The following is an 18091-nucleotide window of genomic DNA, read 5'->3' as shown; positions in this document are numbered from 1 at the left end:
CATCAATCTCTCACAAACTACAGACTGATAAATAACAAATTTCATTTCAACCCATGTTTTTTATAAATTGTTCTTGATTAAAAGAAACAAATGAAAAAGAATATAAATAACATTAGTAATAAAATAAACAAACGAAATATGAAACCGTAAAAAAAAAAAATTATAGATTGCTATAAGAATAAAGTAACTTAATACGAAAGAAAACTGTTTAGTTTAAATTCAAAAAACGATTACAGTTTCCACACAAACTTAAAGCAAATCCTTCATCCGCTAATTTGCCATATCTATCATTTTGCCCGCTCACAAAATTTTAATTTCATATTTAGTCCAATTTTATAAAGTTAGACAATTTCAGTCCACTGTTAACATATATTTCAATGATTCAACCTAATGTATTCATTAGAATAACATAAAATTTAGTATTATTATTAATAACATTTACACATAATATCTATCATCCATTAGATATCTATTAAAAGTGAGCTAAAATTGATTAATTTTAAAAAAACTGAAATACGAGATGTGCAAGATGACCTAGATAAAATATAATCAAAAAGTAGATTTAAACCAAAAGGTGTAAAAATAGTGTAATTGCCCATGACAAGAATTCCTTAGCAATCTAACCCTAACTCAACGAGTTATCTAAGGTATGCGTTAAACCTAATGATATTTATATGACTGAAATGGAAAGAGTCCAAAAATAAGAGATTGTTATGTACAAGATAAAAGCATGTGACATACTTATAAGGATTCAGCAAACTGGGGGGCTTCCAAGTCAAGTTCTTGTCTCATGACACAGTTCATAAACCAATCGCAACTGAAAGTCCGGATCCCTTTCTTTGCAGCTATCATTGCTTCTTCCGTATCTTCCTCGCCTGTCACAAAGATTGTTGTTGATGTTTCTTTTACTTTCTCCACTCTACTAATCACCTAATATAAAAATAAATGAAGTTTCATAGCAATCCACAATTACAGAAGATAAATAAATATATTATGTGAATAAGATGATGTATTATACAATGAACATTTTATAAATACGCACACGAATGCAAAAGGCTTCTAGTTCTCTTTCTTTCTGTTGGAATGCATTCAAAATTCGTCAGAATTTTATACTATTATTATTAAAATCCAACATTTTCGAAAAATGCTGGACTAATTTTTCAATGCTTCATGTTTAGATGTTTCATGCGTTAAACATGTCGAAATGATAAGAAATAACACATGCAGCATTGTTTAAGGTCTGCCTAAATTTAGGTTTCATTAAAAAATAATCGGACTTACATTACCACCTGCGGACATGACAATTGCAGACAATATTTTAGCGGGAGTTTGAACATGAGCTGCAATACATATATTATATCCCTTGAACAGTGTATGAGAGCTAGCTTTTGCCCGTAAAACTGCACTCTTTAAATCGCATTTGTACTTCAGCGAATAATCCGGATCGTTCAGTATGTGAGGCAGTTCATCTGAAGATTCAATTTTAAAAATTAGTGAGTATGCTATCAGAATAATAATAATAATAATTGGACATAAACAAAAAAGTTTGTTCCAGTTTTTACCAACAAATCTGCCTTCCCGAAAACTTTCTTTTAACCAACTTGATGAGACCACCCAAGCACTGTGTAGTCAACAATAACTCCTTTTCATAAATAATCATCACGAGTAATCCATAGAAAAATGTAGTAGACATATATTGATGAATAATATGAAAAAAATTCATAAGAACCAGAGTATAAAAACATCTTCCACATATTTAGATTTGATTTTTTTAGGCTATACCATTTTTTTCAATAGCTCAATTTGATTATAAGCTGTTTCGAACAAAAACTTCCAGAAATTTATTCACAAATCAAGATGCCAAGATTTCAACTAGCTTCATATTAAAACTATATCTCGACTTAAATTTTTAGTATGACACTAAGCAAGTTAGCATTTGAAAATATTATTTTGAACATACCCTGAACAAAGGGCGGTACAGAAATTCAGAGTTTTTCTCACTTGTCCTGTGACAACGTGTGTGGTCATACTTCCACAAGTGGATACAGTTCCACCAAGGTCTTCAATCACCTATGCATAGAAGAAATGTTTAATGGTGTTAACTTAAAAATAACATCCAGAACTCAACGTGTTAGTTAATTTCCAGTTCTATTACAAGAAAAAATTAGAAAGCTTAATATTAGACCCTTTTTTCCTGCCAGCATCTAAAAATCGATCGTGGCAAAGAGAATGGCAATACAGTCGAAAGGAAGAGCCTAGGTCTCTCAAGGACAGTTAAAAAAATGTTACTCTTCAATTTATCAAAACATCTACAAAATGCTTGGGTAATTAAACATACCTTTGTGAGCTGTGTTTTCTTAGCATCATCAGCAATATTCATCAACATAATTCTAAAGCATTGTTTAGTAGATGGCGGTTCTATGTTGATAGGAGCTTCTAAATGTAAACAATTCTCGACACATTTTTCAGAACCATCTATAATCGAAGGATCGTGAAGGGCCTCTACAAAACAGGAATTGGCCTCATCAGTCTCTAAGATAAAACCGCAGCTAGAACCTGATTGATAGCCAACCAGCTGGCCCCCCTTCACTCTTTTTGACTTCAATGAAGATAAAGAGGCTTCCCAGGTCCTCTTTGCACCTTTTGTAGATTGAGAACAATAATTCACATTAGCACCAATTCCATCCTGTGAACTTTCTGCACCAGTGGACTGTCTATCGTCGTTTACTTGGGCAAATGGAGCAATGCTACTACAGCCTTTCTTAGGATTATGACTGTCCGATCCTGAGGTCACAACAAAAAATACATAAAAATATTAAATAGCCACTATATAAGATATTAAGTTTACTACCTTTTTTTCGCACACAAAATGGATATCATTTAAATTATAAATTATATATTCACATATAGAAATATGAGAGATACTGATTGATGCACTACCACTGAGTTTTTCATATTCTGTTGAAGATTCATCTTTCACCAAAGATTTATGTTCACTTTTACCTGTAAATTGTTCTACGGAAACATTTATCTAGAAACTTCAAATCTGTGTGTAACTTACCCGAAAACTTCAGCTGCTCATCTTCAGCAATGGCAGGTGTAAAGGAATTCTGATGAAACTGTGAAGGGAGACACTTTGTAGTGTTAGCGTCATCGGCTAAGCATTCTTTCATTACGTTGCAAACCATGAGAGTTGAACCACCAGGAAAGCATAATGATTTCTGAATATCAGATTTTACAGGTAACCTGCGGGCCCTTCCTTTGGTATCCACCTGTGCTATTTCTACAAAACCCTGTAGTTGCAATGCAAAATAGGAAACATCATAACATCAGAGAACTAAAGGAGCATCTTTTACGGGACCACTAGAATGGTCACATACCAATAAAGTATTCTAGGCTCAAATGAAATATCAACCATTTATAGAATAAACCAAAAATGACTCTATGATCTGCTCAAGCTTCCAGGGAAGTCTTATTTATAAATTACCTGTTTAAGCCAAAACCCTTCTGATTCCTTGTCTCCCCAGCATAAAATAGAACGGATGCCAACACTTTGAAGTCTTTTCCGTAGCTCCAGAACCAATAAATGACCAAAACCCTGCAGGATATTAATCAATGACTAAGATAGAAACCTTAATTGAACCCATATTACCACGAGCACAAAACCTTGTAAACACATAGACAACAGATGACATGAGAAAGAGAATTAGGAAAAGGATTATCATGCAGTTTAAGTTGTCAAGATCAAAAACATCATATACATAAATGAGAAGAAACAATATACCAATAAGGTATATCATTTGACCCGCAAAGAAGAATTACCTTAGCTTAACATTAAAATTTGGGTAACTTCCAAAACAGCTGAGACCTATAAACTCAATGACCGTGTAATTTTTCACTATTTAATTTCACTGTCTACAGAACATTATTGTAAGATAAAAAGGAGAAAAAACAAGCATATGACAATTGGAGCTAAACCAGAAGCTTTATTTAATATTGTAATCAAAACCATATAAATGTTCTTGTGATTAACAATTGCAAGTTTAGTTCTTAAAGCTGACTCCAAATGAGACATTTTCAGAAGGGGGAGAACTCTCATTACTGAAATAAAGAAGAAAAATGTAAAATGTAGGAATGACCTTTCGTTGATGGATTGCATTGACAGCTGCAAGTGGGACCTCTGCAAATTCTGTATCTGCAGGGATGATTTGGTATGTAATTGCGGCTATAACCTGTCAAACATAAGTTAATCATAATTTAGGATGTAATAATGCATAACTACTAAGCTTCATTATATAGCTCACATTAGAAGAAGGTAAGAAAAGTTTTTATCATTTTATTTCTAAGTGTGGTGGTTTCTAAAGATGAAAAAAGGGAGAATTATTGGCAAAGATCGATCAGGACAATCATCGAGACAGTGTCAACTTGTTTGTAGAACATTCTATGATTAAATATATTCTGTGATTTGATTACCAGTCCAACAGACTCCACTAAATCTCAGAGCTAAAACTGTCAAGTTTTCTCTTTAAGAAATATAGACATGCTCTGCTATATGTTGTGCTCAAAAAGTACAGCCTCTCAGGGCTAAGATTGTTACATTATGCTTTCTCTTTAAGAAATTGATACGTGTTTACTATGGCTTGTAAACCGTGAACATACTAAAACAAATATCCATAATTTTAATTTATAGGATAGGATAGTGTGGCATGTACGCTTTTTAGAAATATAACACTGACAGAAAACGTGTTCCAATCTGTGACTTAGTTCTCTAGCAAATATGTATACCTTTCCTGAATTTGCAACACGAGTGGACTTTACCAGTAGGGTTCGATATTTCCTGCTAGACAAAACCTACTGTTAAACCAGGTAAAACAAGTTCACAAAAAAAAAAAAAAAAAAACCTGTGAATATATATTCTGATTAAATCATCAGTCAACGAACTAGAAGCAAGAAAACCATGGAAGCATTATGAACATGCAAGCGAAAGAAGCAGAATAAGAGGTTAATACCCATTAGTCACACATCTCTCAAGAAACTTGGATTGTTTTCCGGTATTTGCGGCATAATTCATTCCAGGTAGCTCAGTCCTGTACAATTGTAATACTTCCTGCAAACCCATTTACATGCACATTTCAGATAGGGAAAAAAGGGAGGTTAATTTATTACCCTAAATTTATAATTTCCAAAGTACTCAAAAAAGTGAATGAGTCGTGCTATTACATTCGAAATAACTTATTTACAACTCATTAATAGAGCGTTTGCCACGTCAGTTTTTGGGAGAAAAGTCATGTTTTTCAGTAGTTTTATGGGAGTCAGCCGGATTCTGAAGGTATCCAAACGCACTATTAGACTTATCTAATGACATATTGCCTACGTATTTGGAAACAATTACGAAAATAAGACTGATGTTAGACAAAACACTGTTCCAGTTAAGGAGAAGATTTGACGAGCTATAATAGGAAAGAGTTTAAAAATAGGAATTAACCCACCTTCGTATAAGCTGGTTTACACAAAGAGTTTGTTAGCCTTCTGTGTTATACAAAGTCTAGAAAAAGAGTTTTTATTTGTTTTAGTCTTTTTCTGCTTCGAAAATTAGCTTTATTGTGACTGGGCTATCCAGTGTAAAAGGTTGTAGTTCCTTTGTGTAAACTTTTTTTCTATTTCATGTCATCGATACATTCAAGATTGAATCTTTTGTAGTTTTCATTTCTTGATAACTAACAAGATCTGTCTACAAGTATTATAAAATCAATCTTGTCCCGTACAATATCACTACAATAGAGTGGACCCAAGTCCCAATGAGTCACGCACAACACTCTCCGATTGTAGAAAGAACTGACACAAATGCTTGAAAATAAACACTTACGATTAGCTATTCATCCAATTAGACCCTAAATAGGCATGGAGACGAGAGTGTTACCTGAAGGTAGGATTTACTAACAGAATCAGCATCCTTAGGATTAACCAGCACGAACTCATGCTCTATGAAATTATAAACCAAATAGCAAACATTATAAACATGTCAACGATTATTTGCGAGTTACTATTAATTAAGCAAGATTAGTGTAAAAACGAATCACGCATAAATGTATCATTGTACCTTTATCACCGGTTATAAAATCCTCATAAGCGTTTTCACGGTTTTCAACAACTGCGGCTTAAAGGAACATAAGTGAAAAACGTTAATCAGATCGAACAAACTCAAACGGCATTGCGTTTCGTATTATTTAAGCAATACCTGACACTTTGACCTTTCCACTTCGGGGAAGCGAGATTACGACGACGTTTGAGTCGGAGTTACAGGTGAAACGAGTGGCCTCGACAGTAACCTCGCAGTTACCTGCGTAATGGAAAGGTGAGAATCGAAGTTAGGAAGGAGCATTGAATCATGTTGTGAATTCTAGGGTTTGAAGAATCACCGATGGAGATTGGAGAAGAAGGTTTTCGTTTTGGCGCCATGCTCTCTTCCTGCTTTTGAGTTTTTGGTTTGGATTCGAAGAGACTAGACAGAGAGGTGAGCGCATTTTATAGTCGAAGATGGAGGGACTCTGCGCGCCGAGAACGTGCTCAAATTGTAGGGTATTTTTGTCAACAAGAAACTTGAAAGAAAATGTTTAAGATAAAAATGGAAAATATTTCTTTTGGAAATTTGCGCTATTATTTATATTCCTTCCTTTTATGTCTTCTTTTCTTTTACAAAAAAAAAACTACTTGGAGGTTTAAATCTTACGTTCTTTTATCATGTTAAATGTTAACTTTTAGCAAACAAAACAAATAATTACTCAGCTAATTTAGTGGGATTTTTAAATTATTTTCTTTTTTAGAAACTAGTATGAGTATTTTTTTTTCACTATGATTAATTTTAAATTATATTAACAAAAAGGAATAATATAGAAATTTAACATATTGTTTCTGAAAATATTTAACATGAAATTTTTTTCGTCAACCACTCTCGCTAAATAATCTTTAAGTTTAATCCCATCAAAAGAAATATATTTTGTATGATACCTATTACATGAATAACAAGAATTTAGCCACCTATAAGTTTAACGTTAAATATATAGATTAAATATATTTGTAATCTTTTAAATTTAACGCAAAATTATAATTTGTTAATGTTAGAAACTTTCATATAATTTTATTTTCAGATTAGAAACATTAAGATGATAACGATAATAATGACATTGCCACACGATTATACTCTACTTCAATCACAACAATAAAACTTACACAACAAAAATATAAGAGGGTTCTGCGAGAAGAACTTTTATAAATAAATATTTCTTTAACTTTATTTATATGTTATTTTTTAAAATATTTTTACCTTTCTGATGATTCGTCAACATTATCTTTAATTAGAGTCTTATTATTTTATATTTTTCACATAAGAATTCAACTAACATAATTATTTTAATTAATAAACAACACATATGAAATGAATGTGTGAATTAAACTAAATACAAAAAATTATTTTAAAGTTATAAAGCGTAAGCAAATTTCTATTTTTTTCGTAATAAAATTTTTTAAATAAATTAAAACCCAATTAAAAACCCGAATTCTAAAATTAATATTAAAAAATTTACAAAAACTAAAATTAAAAAGATTTCAAACATATACAAATCGAAATTCAGTGTACGATTTCCTTTAAAAAATAAATGAATTAGAAAACATGCTTTGTTGTACTACTTTCAAGTATATTTTTTCACCGTCAGTCCAAAATGTACAATTTTTTAAATATATCCATTTACATAATATTGAAAAAAAAAATTACCTAATTTCTTAAAAAAGATATGGCTATAATATAATCCATTAAAAAGGTAATAATTCTTTAAACGAGCGACATAAAAATCAGTTTTATTAAATTTTAACATACTCAAAACTCCTGCCTTACCCTCTTCCTCTTTCTCAGCATTAGCGCTTGGGACAAGTTTGTTTCTCGCATTCCTCATAGCCATGGCTATGCTGTTGTCTACAATTGTTGTTCCTTCTACCAAGCTTGTCATCTTCAACAACAGCACACAAGAGCGTGCACTTCCAAGTTTTCGCCATTTCTCAGGTAAGTCCCTCGATTTGTTAGTCAGTTCAATCCTTTTCGCTTTATCAGTGTACATCACTTCCCTTTTTTTCTTTTTCCAATGCCCCAATTGCGTTTTATGTGTGTCGAGTGTAGGTACTAGCAAGCACTTTGAGAAAGTGTCGTCCTTGATTGCTTTTGCGGTGAAGGGTGACTCCACTCACGCCAAAGCCCCAAGGAGAGATAGTAGAAACCCGTTGTTGAGTGAGGGGAGAGATGAAGATGAAGCTAGAGGACCCATTTGTCCTGGTTGTGGAGTCTTCATGCAAGATAAGGATCCTGACCTTCTAGGGTATTACCAACCAAGGAAGGTGAAAGTGGAAGAGTTTTCAGAAGAGGATGATGACGTGTTTGATGATGATGATGATGATGTTGGTGATTATGCAGAAGAAGGAGATGACGGTGAAGTGGGGTTTCTGAATGAAAGTGAAATTAAGCTTGGAGAAGAGATTAAGGGGTTAAGAGATGAGATTGATTGGGATTCTGATGACTGGGAAGCTAACGTACTGGATGAAGATGATGAGAAGTTGGAATTGAATGGGTTTGCACCTGCAGGGGTTGGGTATGGTAACATTACTGAGGAGTACTTGGAAAAGGTAAAGAGGAAGAAGGTATCCAAAGCTGAGAAGAAGAGGATGGCTAAAGAGGCTAACAGGCAGAAAGAAGAGGTTACTGTGTGTGCTCGGTGTCATTCCTTGAGAAACTATGGCCAGGTGAAGAACCAGACGGCGGAGAATTTGATACCGGATTTTGATTTCAATAGATTGATTTCTACGCGGCTGATGAACCCTTCTGGAAGTGGCAGTGCTACTGTTGTTGTAATGGTTGTGGATTGTGTTGATTTTGATGGTTCATTCCCTAGGATTGCTGTGAAATCCTTGTTTCAAGCATTGGAAAGAATGCAGGACAACTCCAAGCGGGCCAAGAAGCTGCCGAAGCTTGTACTTGTGGCAACAAAGGTTGATCTACTTCCCTCTCAGGTTTCTCCTACGAGATTAGATAGATGGGTTCGAAACCGATCAAGATCTGGAGGAGCACCTAAACTAAATGGGGTTTATTTGGTCAGTTCAAGGAAGGATTTAGGTGTAAGGAATTTGTTGTCCTTCGTGAAGGATTTGGCTGGTCCTCGTGGGAATGTGTGGGTGATTGGGGCTCAAAATGCAGGGAAGTCTACTCTGATCAATGCTTTTGCGAAGAAACAAGGAGCTAAAGTTACCAAGCTGACAGAAGCTCCAATTCCTGGAACAACACTAGGGATCTTGAGAATTGCAGGAGTTTTGCCTGCTAAGACTAAGATGTTTGACACTCCAGGGCTCTTGCACCCATACTTAATGTCAATGAGATTGAATCGGGATGAGCAAAAGATGGTTGAGATCCGGAAGGAACTCCGGCCTCGGTCATATAGAATTAAGGTAAGTTACTTATTTCTATTGCTGTTCTCTATCCTGTTCTAAATTGTCAGGGGTGCTTTTGTTTTCTTGCCAGATTTCAAAATCCCTTTGTGCATGTTCACAAGACTTCAGAGCTAACAGATTAGTTTAGTAATATGTCTTCTACATAACAGTTATGACCATGTTTTGGCCTGAAGATTCTGAATCATAAATATGCATACTGAGTCAAGACTGCAAGGTTTTTATGTATATTTTGGAAAATGAGTAAAGTTCTCACATGCTGCTTTTAATTTACAGGTAGGACAAGCAATACTCATTGGTGGCTTGACAAGACTTGACCTTGTTGGAGCCTCTGTTGAGACAATATATGTCACAGTTTGGGCATCATCAAATGTTTCTCTTCACATGGGGAAAATTGAAAATGCTGATGAGGTTTGGAGAAAACATGTTGGTATCAGGTTACAGGTACGCCTTCTCCTGTTCTCCTTCCTACCTTGAAATCTGTATTTTGTCTAGCTTTGCCATCTTTATTTCATTTTATTAAGTTGCTCATGCTAATACCATCTTGAAAATTCAAGCAACCAGAGAGAAGATTTAATATATACTTGTGAAGAAGGGTGTATGGTTAATCTTGCCCCCCGTTCCCTTCTCTTCTAACGATCTTGTCCCCAGTTAACCTTCACTAGCAAAGAAGTCTTTTGCATCATGTCTGTAGGTTTTGCTTAGCTAGTGCATATACCTTGAGTCTAACAAGAAACACAACTTCTCGTTTTTCCTTTGGGGGGCAGGGCTTGAGCAATGAAGATCGGGGGAATGTGTTTTTGCACCTATTTGTGAATTTTGAACATCATACACAGTTTTTCCTGTACAATGCCGGCACGAGAAATGTTAGAATTGACTTTATTTTTCTAATCAAGCTATAACATTCCTATAGAAAACCAACTACTTACTGTGTATAAAATAAGAAGACCATATATGAATTAAATAAGATTAAACTATACCTAAACAACCAACCTCTGTCAAGTCCAAATTACAGAAAATAAAAATAGTATCACACCTTGGCTAACATTGTAAATAGATATTTGAATCTAAACGAGGTTAATGTTGTCTGGATAAGTGGGTTTTCTGGTAGATTTGCTTGAGCATGGTTGATATAATGGCTGACTGAAATGAGGCTAAATATGCTGATTTTGGTTATAAAATATTTGCTTCTTGAGTTAAAAACTATGAGAAATTTGTTTTTCTTTTCAGAATTCAAAACCATTTACTAAGGGTTAGGATCCATTTAAGTACTTGAGCAGTATTGAACTTCAAAGTGGGGAGCGCTGCTACTATTTGTTTCTGGAAATATTTGGTGTTAATGGTCACCTTTTACTTTCTAATTGATTTGCTGTATGAAAGACTTGGTCTCACTAGTTGAAAAATAGATGCCCTTGTCGCATTTTGAGTTTACGCAGCAAAAAGTGCAATCCTAAATGTGAATGCTTCCTGGTTGAAAAGGGGAGTGTTTTGAAAATCTTCTATAATTTAAAACTTTGTGGAGGGTAACTCTGTAGTGTAAATTTTGGGATTTTAGATGTGCTTTATATGTGTGTGAATGTGTGTTTGTTGTTTGACATAAAACAAAACTGTCTTCTGTTCATCTTTCTTTGTAATGTTTGACTAATTTGATGGTATTCTTATTCCAGCCTCCCATTGGTAATGACCGTGCTGCTGAGTTAGGAACATGGCAAGAAAGAGAAGTAAAAGTGTCTGGAACTAGTTGGGATGTCAACAGCATTGACATAGCTATAGCAGGTTTAGGTTGGTTCTCACTGGGCCTCAAAGGCGAAGCAACCACGAAATTATGGGTCTTTGATGGGGTTGAAGTAACTTTGAGAGAGCCTTTGGTGCTTGACCGGGCACCATTCCTTGAGAAGCCAGGATTTTGGTTACCTAAAGCCATCTCTGATGCTATTGGCAACCAAACCAAACTTGAAGCTCAAAGAAGGAAACAACTTCACAATGAGGATTCGGAATACGTGGGAGCAGGAGCAGGGGCAGGGGCAGAGTTATCTGCATGAAAAGAATTTTGCTTGATTTTCATTAAGGATGTAACTGAAGTGACCTGTTGCATAGGCAATAACATGTTTGCAACTAAAGCTTCTACATCCAATTCTAGCTACTGGTTGGTGTATGATAGCCCCCCATCAACAGATACACATAAATGCACTTCTCATTGAATAGGTGTCACAGTAGTTTAGAAGGTCATTGTGTAATTTTGACTGAGATAAGTCGCATGACCTGCGGCTTTAATGTATATAAATTGGCAATTAATGTTAGGAGGTAGCTTTTCAAATTTTCTGTATTGATTGTCTTGGCACCTAAAAGAGAAGTGTCGGAATATAATTTCATTTCATTTGTTCGTAGCTGATTAATTACTCTTGGCCCGTGCTTTGTCGTGTTTCATGAAGGTTACACGCATATCTCAATAGCTTTTAATAGTAGAATCAACTTTATCAAACTCTAAACCAAATAAACATTTTTAAAGTAATTAGTTATTTTTATATCGAAAATTAGGGTGCCAAATGCGGCGTCGAATCTGGCAACTGAGTTGGATGCGTCCATTTTGTGTCGATTTTCTTTACTTAGTTTTCTACACAAGAATGTGCGCATTTTAAAGTTCAGGTGAAAGTCATGAGAACAAATCTTTACAGAGAAGTCTTCTTTTGCTTTTTTTTTTCTTTTTGTAATTTGAATACTTGCAGCTTTTACAACATCAGTACATGAAACAGTCACATTTTTTTTTTCATCTTTCTCCTCTCCCTATTGACCATACATTTAACAGAGAAGGACAGATTGAAGGTTGAAAACTTAGCCTATACAAGAGTTAAAGAAAGCTGAAGCTATGGATAACATGGTACAATATTAGAGCTAAATGGCCGCAAGCTAAAACAACGTTTGGCATTCGGCCTCTTTGGCTGGTAGATGCGTTCAAAGGTTTCCTCTCTAGCTCATGCTGTTACTTTGGGTCCAGTTTCTTCAGAAGAAATTCATAAAAAGAAAAGTTAGTGAATGAAAACCAAATTCAAGTAATAATTGAATCATCGAGATAAATCATATAATATGATAATAATAGCACTAAATTTGAAATTTGAATTCAACCCTTTATTATTTACCTTTGGTTTCATAAGATTGAATGAAGTCTTCAAGCTGAGCGTCCAAAACAGCAAGATCTTCACCGCCATCAAGATCAAACGAATCTGGCAGCAAATCAACGACATCATTACCATCAAACTCATCCTCCTCACCATAATAGGTTCCATCCTCCTGTTGCTGGCTTAGCCAGAAGTCATGGTACCATGTGAATGTCGTCACCAGCTGCCACCATTCTGGTGAAAAATCCTCCACTTGGCGGAACGCAGCTGGAATGTAAAGCGGAGCATTAGGGTTCAGTGTTGATCTTCCTCCAGATACTAGTGCCATCTTCCTCAATTTGTTTCAACGATTCTGATCCTTGTTCTGCGTCTGCACCACAACCAAATCAACCAAAAAAGAAGACTCATAAACAACCCGTCAAACACCAAAGTAACAAACACGTTTTCGAGTATAAGCATGGATCTTCACCAAATTCCACGGTTCAATCCTTTAGGTAAAAGATTTCGAAAATGTAAATAGGGAGTTATTATCATGATTGATTTCATCAACTACACGAATATCTGAAAAATTGTGACAATTTTTTGGTTTAGGAATCGCAAATTCGTAACTCTTGTTTTCCCCCATGGAACAACATGAAACGATCACACACACAAAAAACGAAAAAAGGTCAGATCTCAGGTGAAAAATCAAAAACCATCTCAGTATTGACTAATTCGAAGTAAAGATCCGTTAATCGCTACGTAATAAAATAAAATAATTCAAACAGTAACATCAGCAAAGAAAAAAGAGGAAAAAAAAAGCATTGTCTGACGGAAATTTCAAAACCTAAAAGTTTCAAACACGAAAGAATCAAACATTGGTCTCCAGGTATCAATCAAGCAAAACATCAAACAATTAATAAATTTCCCACAATTTACAAACAACCAAACCGATCGCTGGAAACTTCTCATTTGTTTTCTCCGTCCGCGTTCCCCAAAACACAAAGAGAAAGCAAAGAAAAACACAACGAAACTTCGTCGGAACGAAATCCTCGAAATCACGAAGAGATCGCAAAGAGAGAGAAGAGAGAATTAATTACCTAAGAAATTTCGTTATCGACGAGCAAGCGAGAGTCACGCGTCGAGGCGAGTCGCGAGGGCGCAATTTAGAGGGGGAGAAAGGATCACTCCGAAGCCAGAGTTCGGGAGAAATGGGGCCCACCGAGATAGGTTCGGTGAACGCACCGTCCCGTTTGCGTCTTGGTTCGGACGCAACGTTGCTGAGGTCAATGTCAACTGTGCGCGTATTCCTGCCCGTGTTTGTTGACCCTAACGCGTATTTATTACGGTTTTCAGCGTTTCAATGTTTTCCCGTTTCGTTTCTACTTTTACGGTTCCTAATTGTTTTACAGTTAGTAAAGTTAGTAATTGTGCCTTAACCATTCAAAATTTTAGCCAAGAAGGTGTGTTAATTACTCTTTAACTTCCTTGTTACGTAAATAACTTTTTTTTTAATACTTATAACTCATAACTTCCTTTTTAATGCTTATAATTTTATATTACTCTTTTGGATTTAACTTATGAAAACGACTAAATATAATTCTTACAATAGATAGATATAAGTTATTAAAGGACATGGGAAATATTATAATACATAGTTACTTGACCATTTAATTTAAACTATTGTCAAATTTTATGTAGAGTTTTCTTTTAGACGTATGAGTATAATAATAATAATAATATAATAATAATAATAATTTCTCTTCAAAACCCTTCTATGACAAGTCCATAATATTTACTTTGGAATAACTTAATGGGTCATGAAAAAGAAATCTTCTAATAGAATATAATAGATAAATTATTTTATGATTGAATTTGAGTGTTGGGATTGCTTGAAGTCAATAAATCTCATCCATTAGAAAACTTTCAAAAGCATATGAATGTCACGGAAGAATGTTGCTATTTTAAAGTTATTACGTAATATAAAATTGACCAAAGTCATTTTGGAACTAATAAGAAGAATATATGTGGTAGGTGTAAGACATTAATTTTATAAAATAAAGTTTGATATAGGGTATGATTAAGAAAGTGTTATTGGTTGATGTTGCATGAATGAGATTTTATTATCATCACTTTATTCATATTTGAGTTGTAGGTTTTTTTTATCCTAAAATATTTGAGTGTTTTTTATCCATTTAATTTATAATTTTGAGTATATTGTAGTGAGAGTTTATTTTGACTTGAGTTAGTATAGTTGAAACTTATTAAAGTTCACACCTCTATTTACCCATGACCAATATAAGTAGCAACACATTAGTAGTTACAACTACAATAAGATCAGTAGTAGACCCTCTCACTTATTTTTATTATTAGATTATATGAAAAATATTTAAATATTTATCATCTAATTCTACTTATGAAAGTTATTGTTTTTTTTTATGAGTTTATGAATAACACAAAATTTAATAATTCTAATTATTATGAATACTATTATAATTGTGTGACTAGATTTTTAATATATATTATTGATAACCTAAATACTTTAGTGGTTGATTATGTATGATCTATTAAATAATTAAAAAATTAATATTTTTTAGTGACAACTTTTTCATAGGTACAAATCTTTCTATAGGTAATCAACAAATAAATTACTTATTATTTATTGAAAATTAAATTCATATTGATAATTTTACCCGACTGAGTTCATAAAAAATGTAAATTTCAGACATTTTTACAACTTAAGATAATTATTTGTAATTGATAATATATATATATATATATATATATATATATATATATATATAATTATTATTATTATTATTATTCTTATGCTGTAAAAGAAAATTTCATGCTAATCAATCCAATATTAATCATATTCTTTCTATAATCACTGTAAAGATTGCTGAATATATTTATATTTTAATAATTCAATATTTAAAATACTCTTTTTTAAATTGATAAATAAAAGTAATTATTCTCAACTTGTCTCAAATATCTTAAAATCTATCTTGAGAAAACTCATCAGTGAAAAATGCATGTTATTTGAAGTGTTAAAGGGAAATGAATTGTAACTACAAAACCTTTGTCAATAGATTGAGTGTTTTTCAATTTTAACATGTTTAGTCACATCATGTTACATAAGTGCTTATGACTAATTTGTTATCACAGTATAATAGTATATGAATGTCGATATTTATTTTAAGATCACAACGTATCTTTTTATCTAAGTCTTCCACACACATATGCAAAGTCTTGAAATTTAGCCTTATGCTATAGAATAATTTTTATCCACACTTGATCTCCAAGGTCTAAAAGAAACATGTAGTACATAAAGAATAGTTTTTTTTTTCAATAACAAAAAGTTAAATAGTTTGCATCAACATATATCTATAAGGTCAATGTGTCTTACTTCTTGAAAAAAATATATTTCATGGGCTTGACTTCAAATATAGAGGAATTAATCAATTATTTGCATGTCTTTATCTTTGATCATGCATAAATTCACTTACTACATTAATTGGATAAACATTTTATGGTTTCGTTACTAACACAAAAATAATCATTTACATCACTTAATTTAGGTCTAATGAAGTAAAAAAAGTGCAATAACATTTTTGTAAATAAGTGAAAGCAAATTTCGTGAAATTCCTGATTGGTCAAAGTAAAATAGATAATTTACGTCAAACTTTGTAGTATATGACATAAATTATTTTTTTTACATTGGTCAATAAGGGATTATATGTAATAAATTTCATATGTAGGTTCCTCCTCATATTTCATTGTATGAAAACACACCAAAAACACTCTTTTGAGTTATGGTTTGTATTATGATATGATGAAATTAGATTCATTCTTTACTAATTTGTATTATGAGAGTGACTAAAAACATCACATATAAAGATTGTACAAAATAGACTTATCATTAAGGAAATAAAAGACAATATTTTGATAAGATTACCCTTCTTTAAGATATAATTAGGGAGTGGCGAATCTAGATTAAAAATTTTGAAGAGGGCCAAAGTAATATATTTAAAATTTAAATATTTAATCATTGTCACTAATATAACAAAAGTATATATAATTTATTATTAAAATCTCCTCGTATGTTTCTCTTTAGAAAAATGATAGTTTTGAGGTTGTATTTGATATGGAATTCATTTTAAATAAGTTTTCTAATTTCATTTTATATTCACATATTTGAATACATTTTATTGGAATAAGTTCCAAAGAATTAATATGAAACTTTCCATTTGTAACTCTTTGAATTGTAAAAAGGTTCCTCTTATTCACCAATTAGATCTTTAGTATCGTGCTTGTGAAAATATGTGAAGAAGTAAATCTGTATTGTTTTCCTTTCACATATATATTTCCTTTTATCACCTTACAAAAGTAATGTATTATTTTATTTTTCATCAACATACCTATTTTAAAAAATTAAGACTAAAAAATAATTTATCAAAATTCAATCGAAAATTAAGAGAGTAATTACTAAAAGAAAAATCTACGATAATCAAGTAATCACAACTAAAAAAATGGTTATAAAAAAAACATATAGTACATAACTTTTTCATCTATATTCATAAAAAAATATATATATACAAAAAATTGATGAGATGAAAAAAGTACTAAATATTAAACTAATATTTTACTATCAAAAGAGTGTGTTAATTTTTCGTCTTAAAAAGTGGAAGAGAACTTATAAGAAATGAGAGCAGAAATAATGAATTTTGATTCTAACTTTCTATTTTGTTTTTTCAAAAACAAAAGATATACAATCATGAACGATGAAGTGAGAAACCTAAAAGAACTCTCAGAAAGAAAATGTACCAATGAATCTTTTATTCTTTATTATATTTTATTATTTATTAACATTAAATATTATATTTTATAAAAGAAATTAAAAATTTATCTATTTTAATTTTCATCAAGATAATATATACTATATTTAATATATATATATATATATATATATATATATATATATATATATATATATATATATATATATATATATATATATATATATATATAATTTTGGGGCCTGTGATCCTTAGAGCACTACTAACATTCGCCATTACAAGTGGGTAACTTGTTGACCATATATGTGAAAATGGATATAACTTTTCTAATAGGTATTGGGAACCAACATTTAAAAAATGAGAGGATTCTAACTAGTTGTATATTCCTTTTGCAACCCTTTTATTATTTTAGAATGTTTTCGCATTTAATTTGTGAACTAAGATAAAAAGTAAAAAAATTATCATTCTCCTATTTATATCATTATCACAACTAATTATTTATTTATATGTATTTCCATTCCAAATCGAAGGAGAAAAAATATAATAAAAATATGAAAGATTTCATATTTACATTCTAATGTATATCCATGTAACACCAAGACATTGTAAATAAAAGTAACAAATATTTTGTTATACAAATAATTTGTAAAATGTGTTTGGGAATATAAAAGTGAATTAAATGAAAAAGAAAATTAATTTTTTAACACAAAT

At 32.2% G+C, this 18091-nt stretch overlaps 3 protein-coding genes across 7 annotated transcripts; 1 reads left to right on the top strand and 2 right to left on the bottom strand.

Moving 5' to 3' along the window:
• Positions 1-539: 539 nt before the first annotated feature.
• Positions 540-6577, bottom strand: LOC114179539 (N-acetyltransferase). Of its 5 annotated transcripts, none has more exons than XM_028065946.2 (14): positions 6420-6577; positions 6239-6340; positions 6101-6157; positions 5921-5982; positions 5010-5107; positions 4786-4840; positions 4140-4232; positions 3488-3598; positions 3062-3293; positions 2339-2784; positions 1961-2070; positions 1563-1621; positions 1282-1469; positions 540-875 (listed from the first exon to the last, which is right to left on the bottom strand). In XM_028065946.2, exons 1-14 carry the CDS (start codon positions 6457-6459, stop codon positions 849-851), a joined length of 1680 nt encoding a protein of 559 aa, XP_027921747.1. In that variant the 5' UTR covers positions 6460-6577; the 3' UTR covers positions 540-848. The 5 variants fall into 5 exon arrangements, with proteins under 5 accessions (XP_027921747.1, XP_027921715.1, XP_027921721.1 ...); XM_028065914.2 differs by having other exon boundaries at positions 540-930; positions 6420-6575; XM_028065920.2 differs by having other exon boundaries at positions 540-930; positions 4786-4837; positions 6420-6575.
• Positions 6578-7869: 1292 nt separating this feature from the next.
• BPG2 (P-loop containing nucleoside triphosphate hydrolases superfamily protein) lies at positions 7870-11882 on the top strand. The gene is made up of 4 exons (XM_028063961.2): positions 7870-8056; positions 8171-9486; positions 9763-9930; positions 11154-11882. The coding sequence occupies exons 1-4, from the start codon at positions 7954-7956 to the stop codon at positions 11526-11528; spliced, it is 1962 nt and encodes a 653-aa protein (XP_027919762.1). The 5' UTR covers positions 7870-7953; the 3' UTR covers positions 11529-11882.
• Positions 11883-12154: 272 nt separating this feature from the next.
• ERD15 (dehydration-induced protein (ERD15)) lies at positions 12155-13895 on the bottom strand. The gene is made up of 3 exons (XM_028063973.1): positions 13682-13895; positions 12624-12972; positions 12155-12484 (listed from the first exon to the last, which is right to left on the bottom strand). Exons 2-3 carry the CDS (start codon positions 12928-12930, stop codon positions 12459-12461), a joined length of 333 nt encoding a protein of 110 aa, XP_027919774.1. The 5' UTR covers positions 12931-12972; positions 13682-13895; the 3' UTR covers positions 12155-12458.
• Positions 13896-18091: the final 4196 nt, after the last annotated feature.

This window comes from Vigna unguiculata, chromosome 1 (assembly GCF_037176805.1).
Source record: "Vigna unguiculata cultivar grain cowpea cultivar isolate G323 ecotype 2 chromosome 1, ASM3717680v1, whole genome shotgun sequence".
Lineage (NCBI taxonomy): Eukaryota > Viridiplantae > Streptophyta > Magnoliopsida > Fabales > Fabaceae > Vigna > Vigna unguiculata.
Note: the sequence above shows the minus strand (reverse complement) of the source record. Positions and strands in the feature narration are given on the sequence as shown.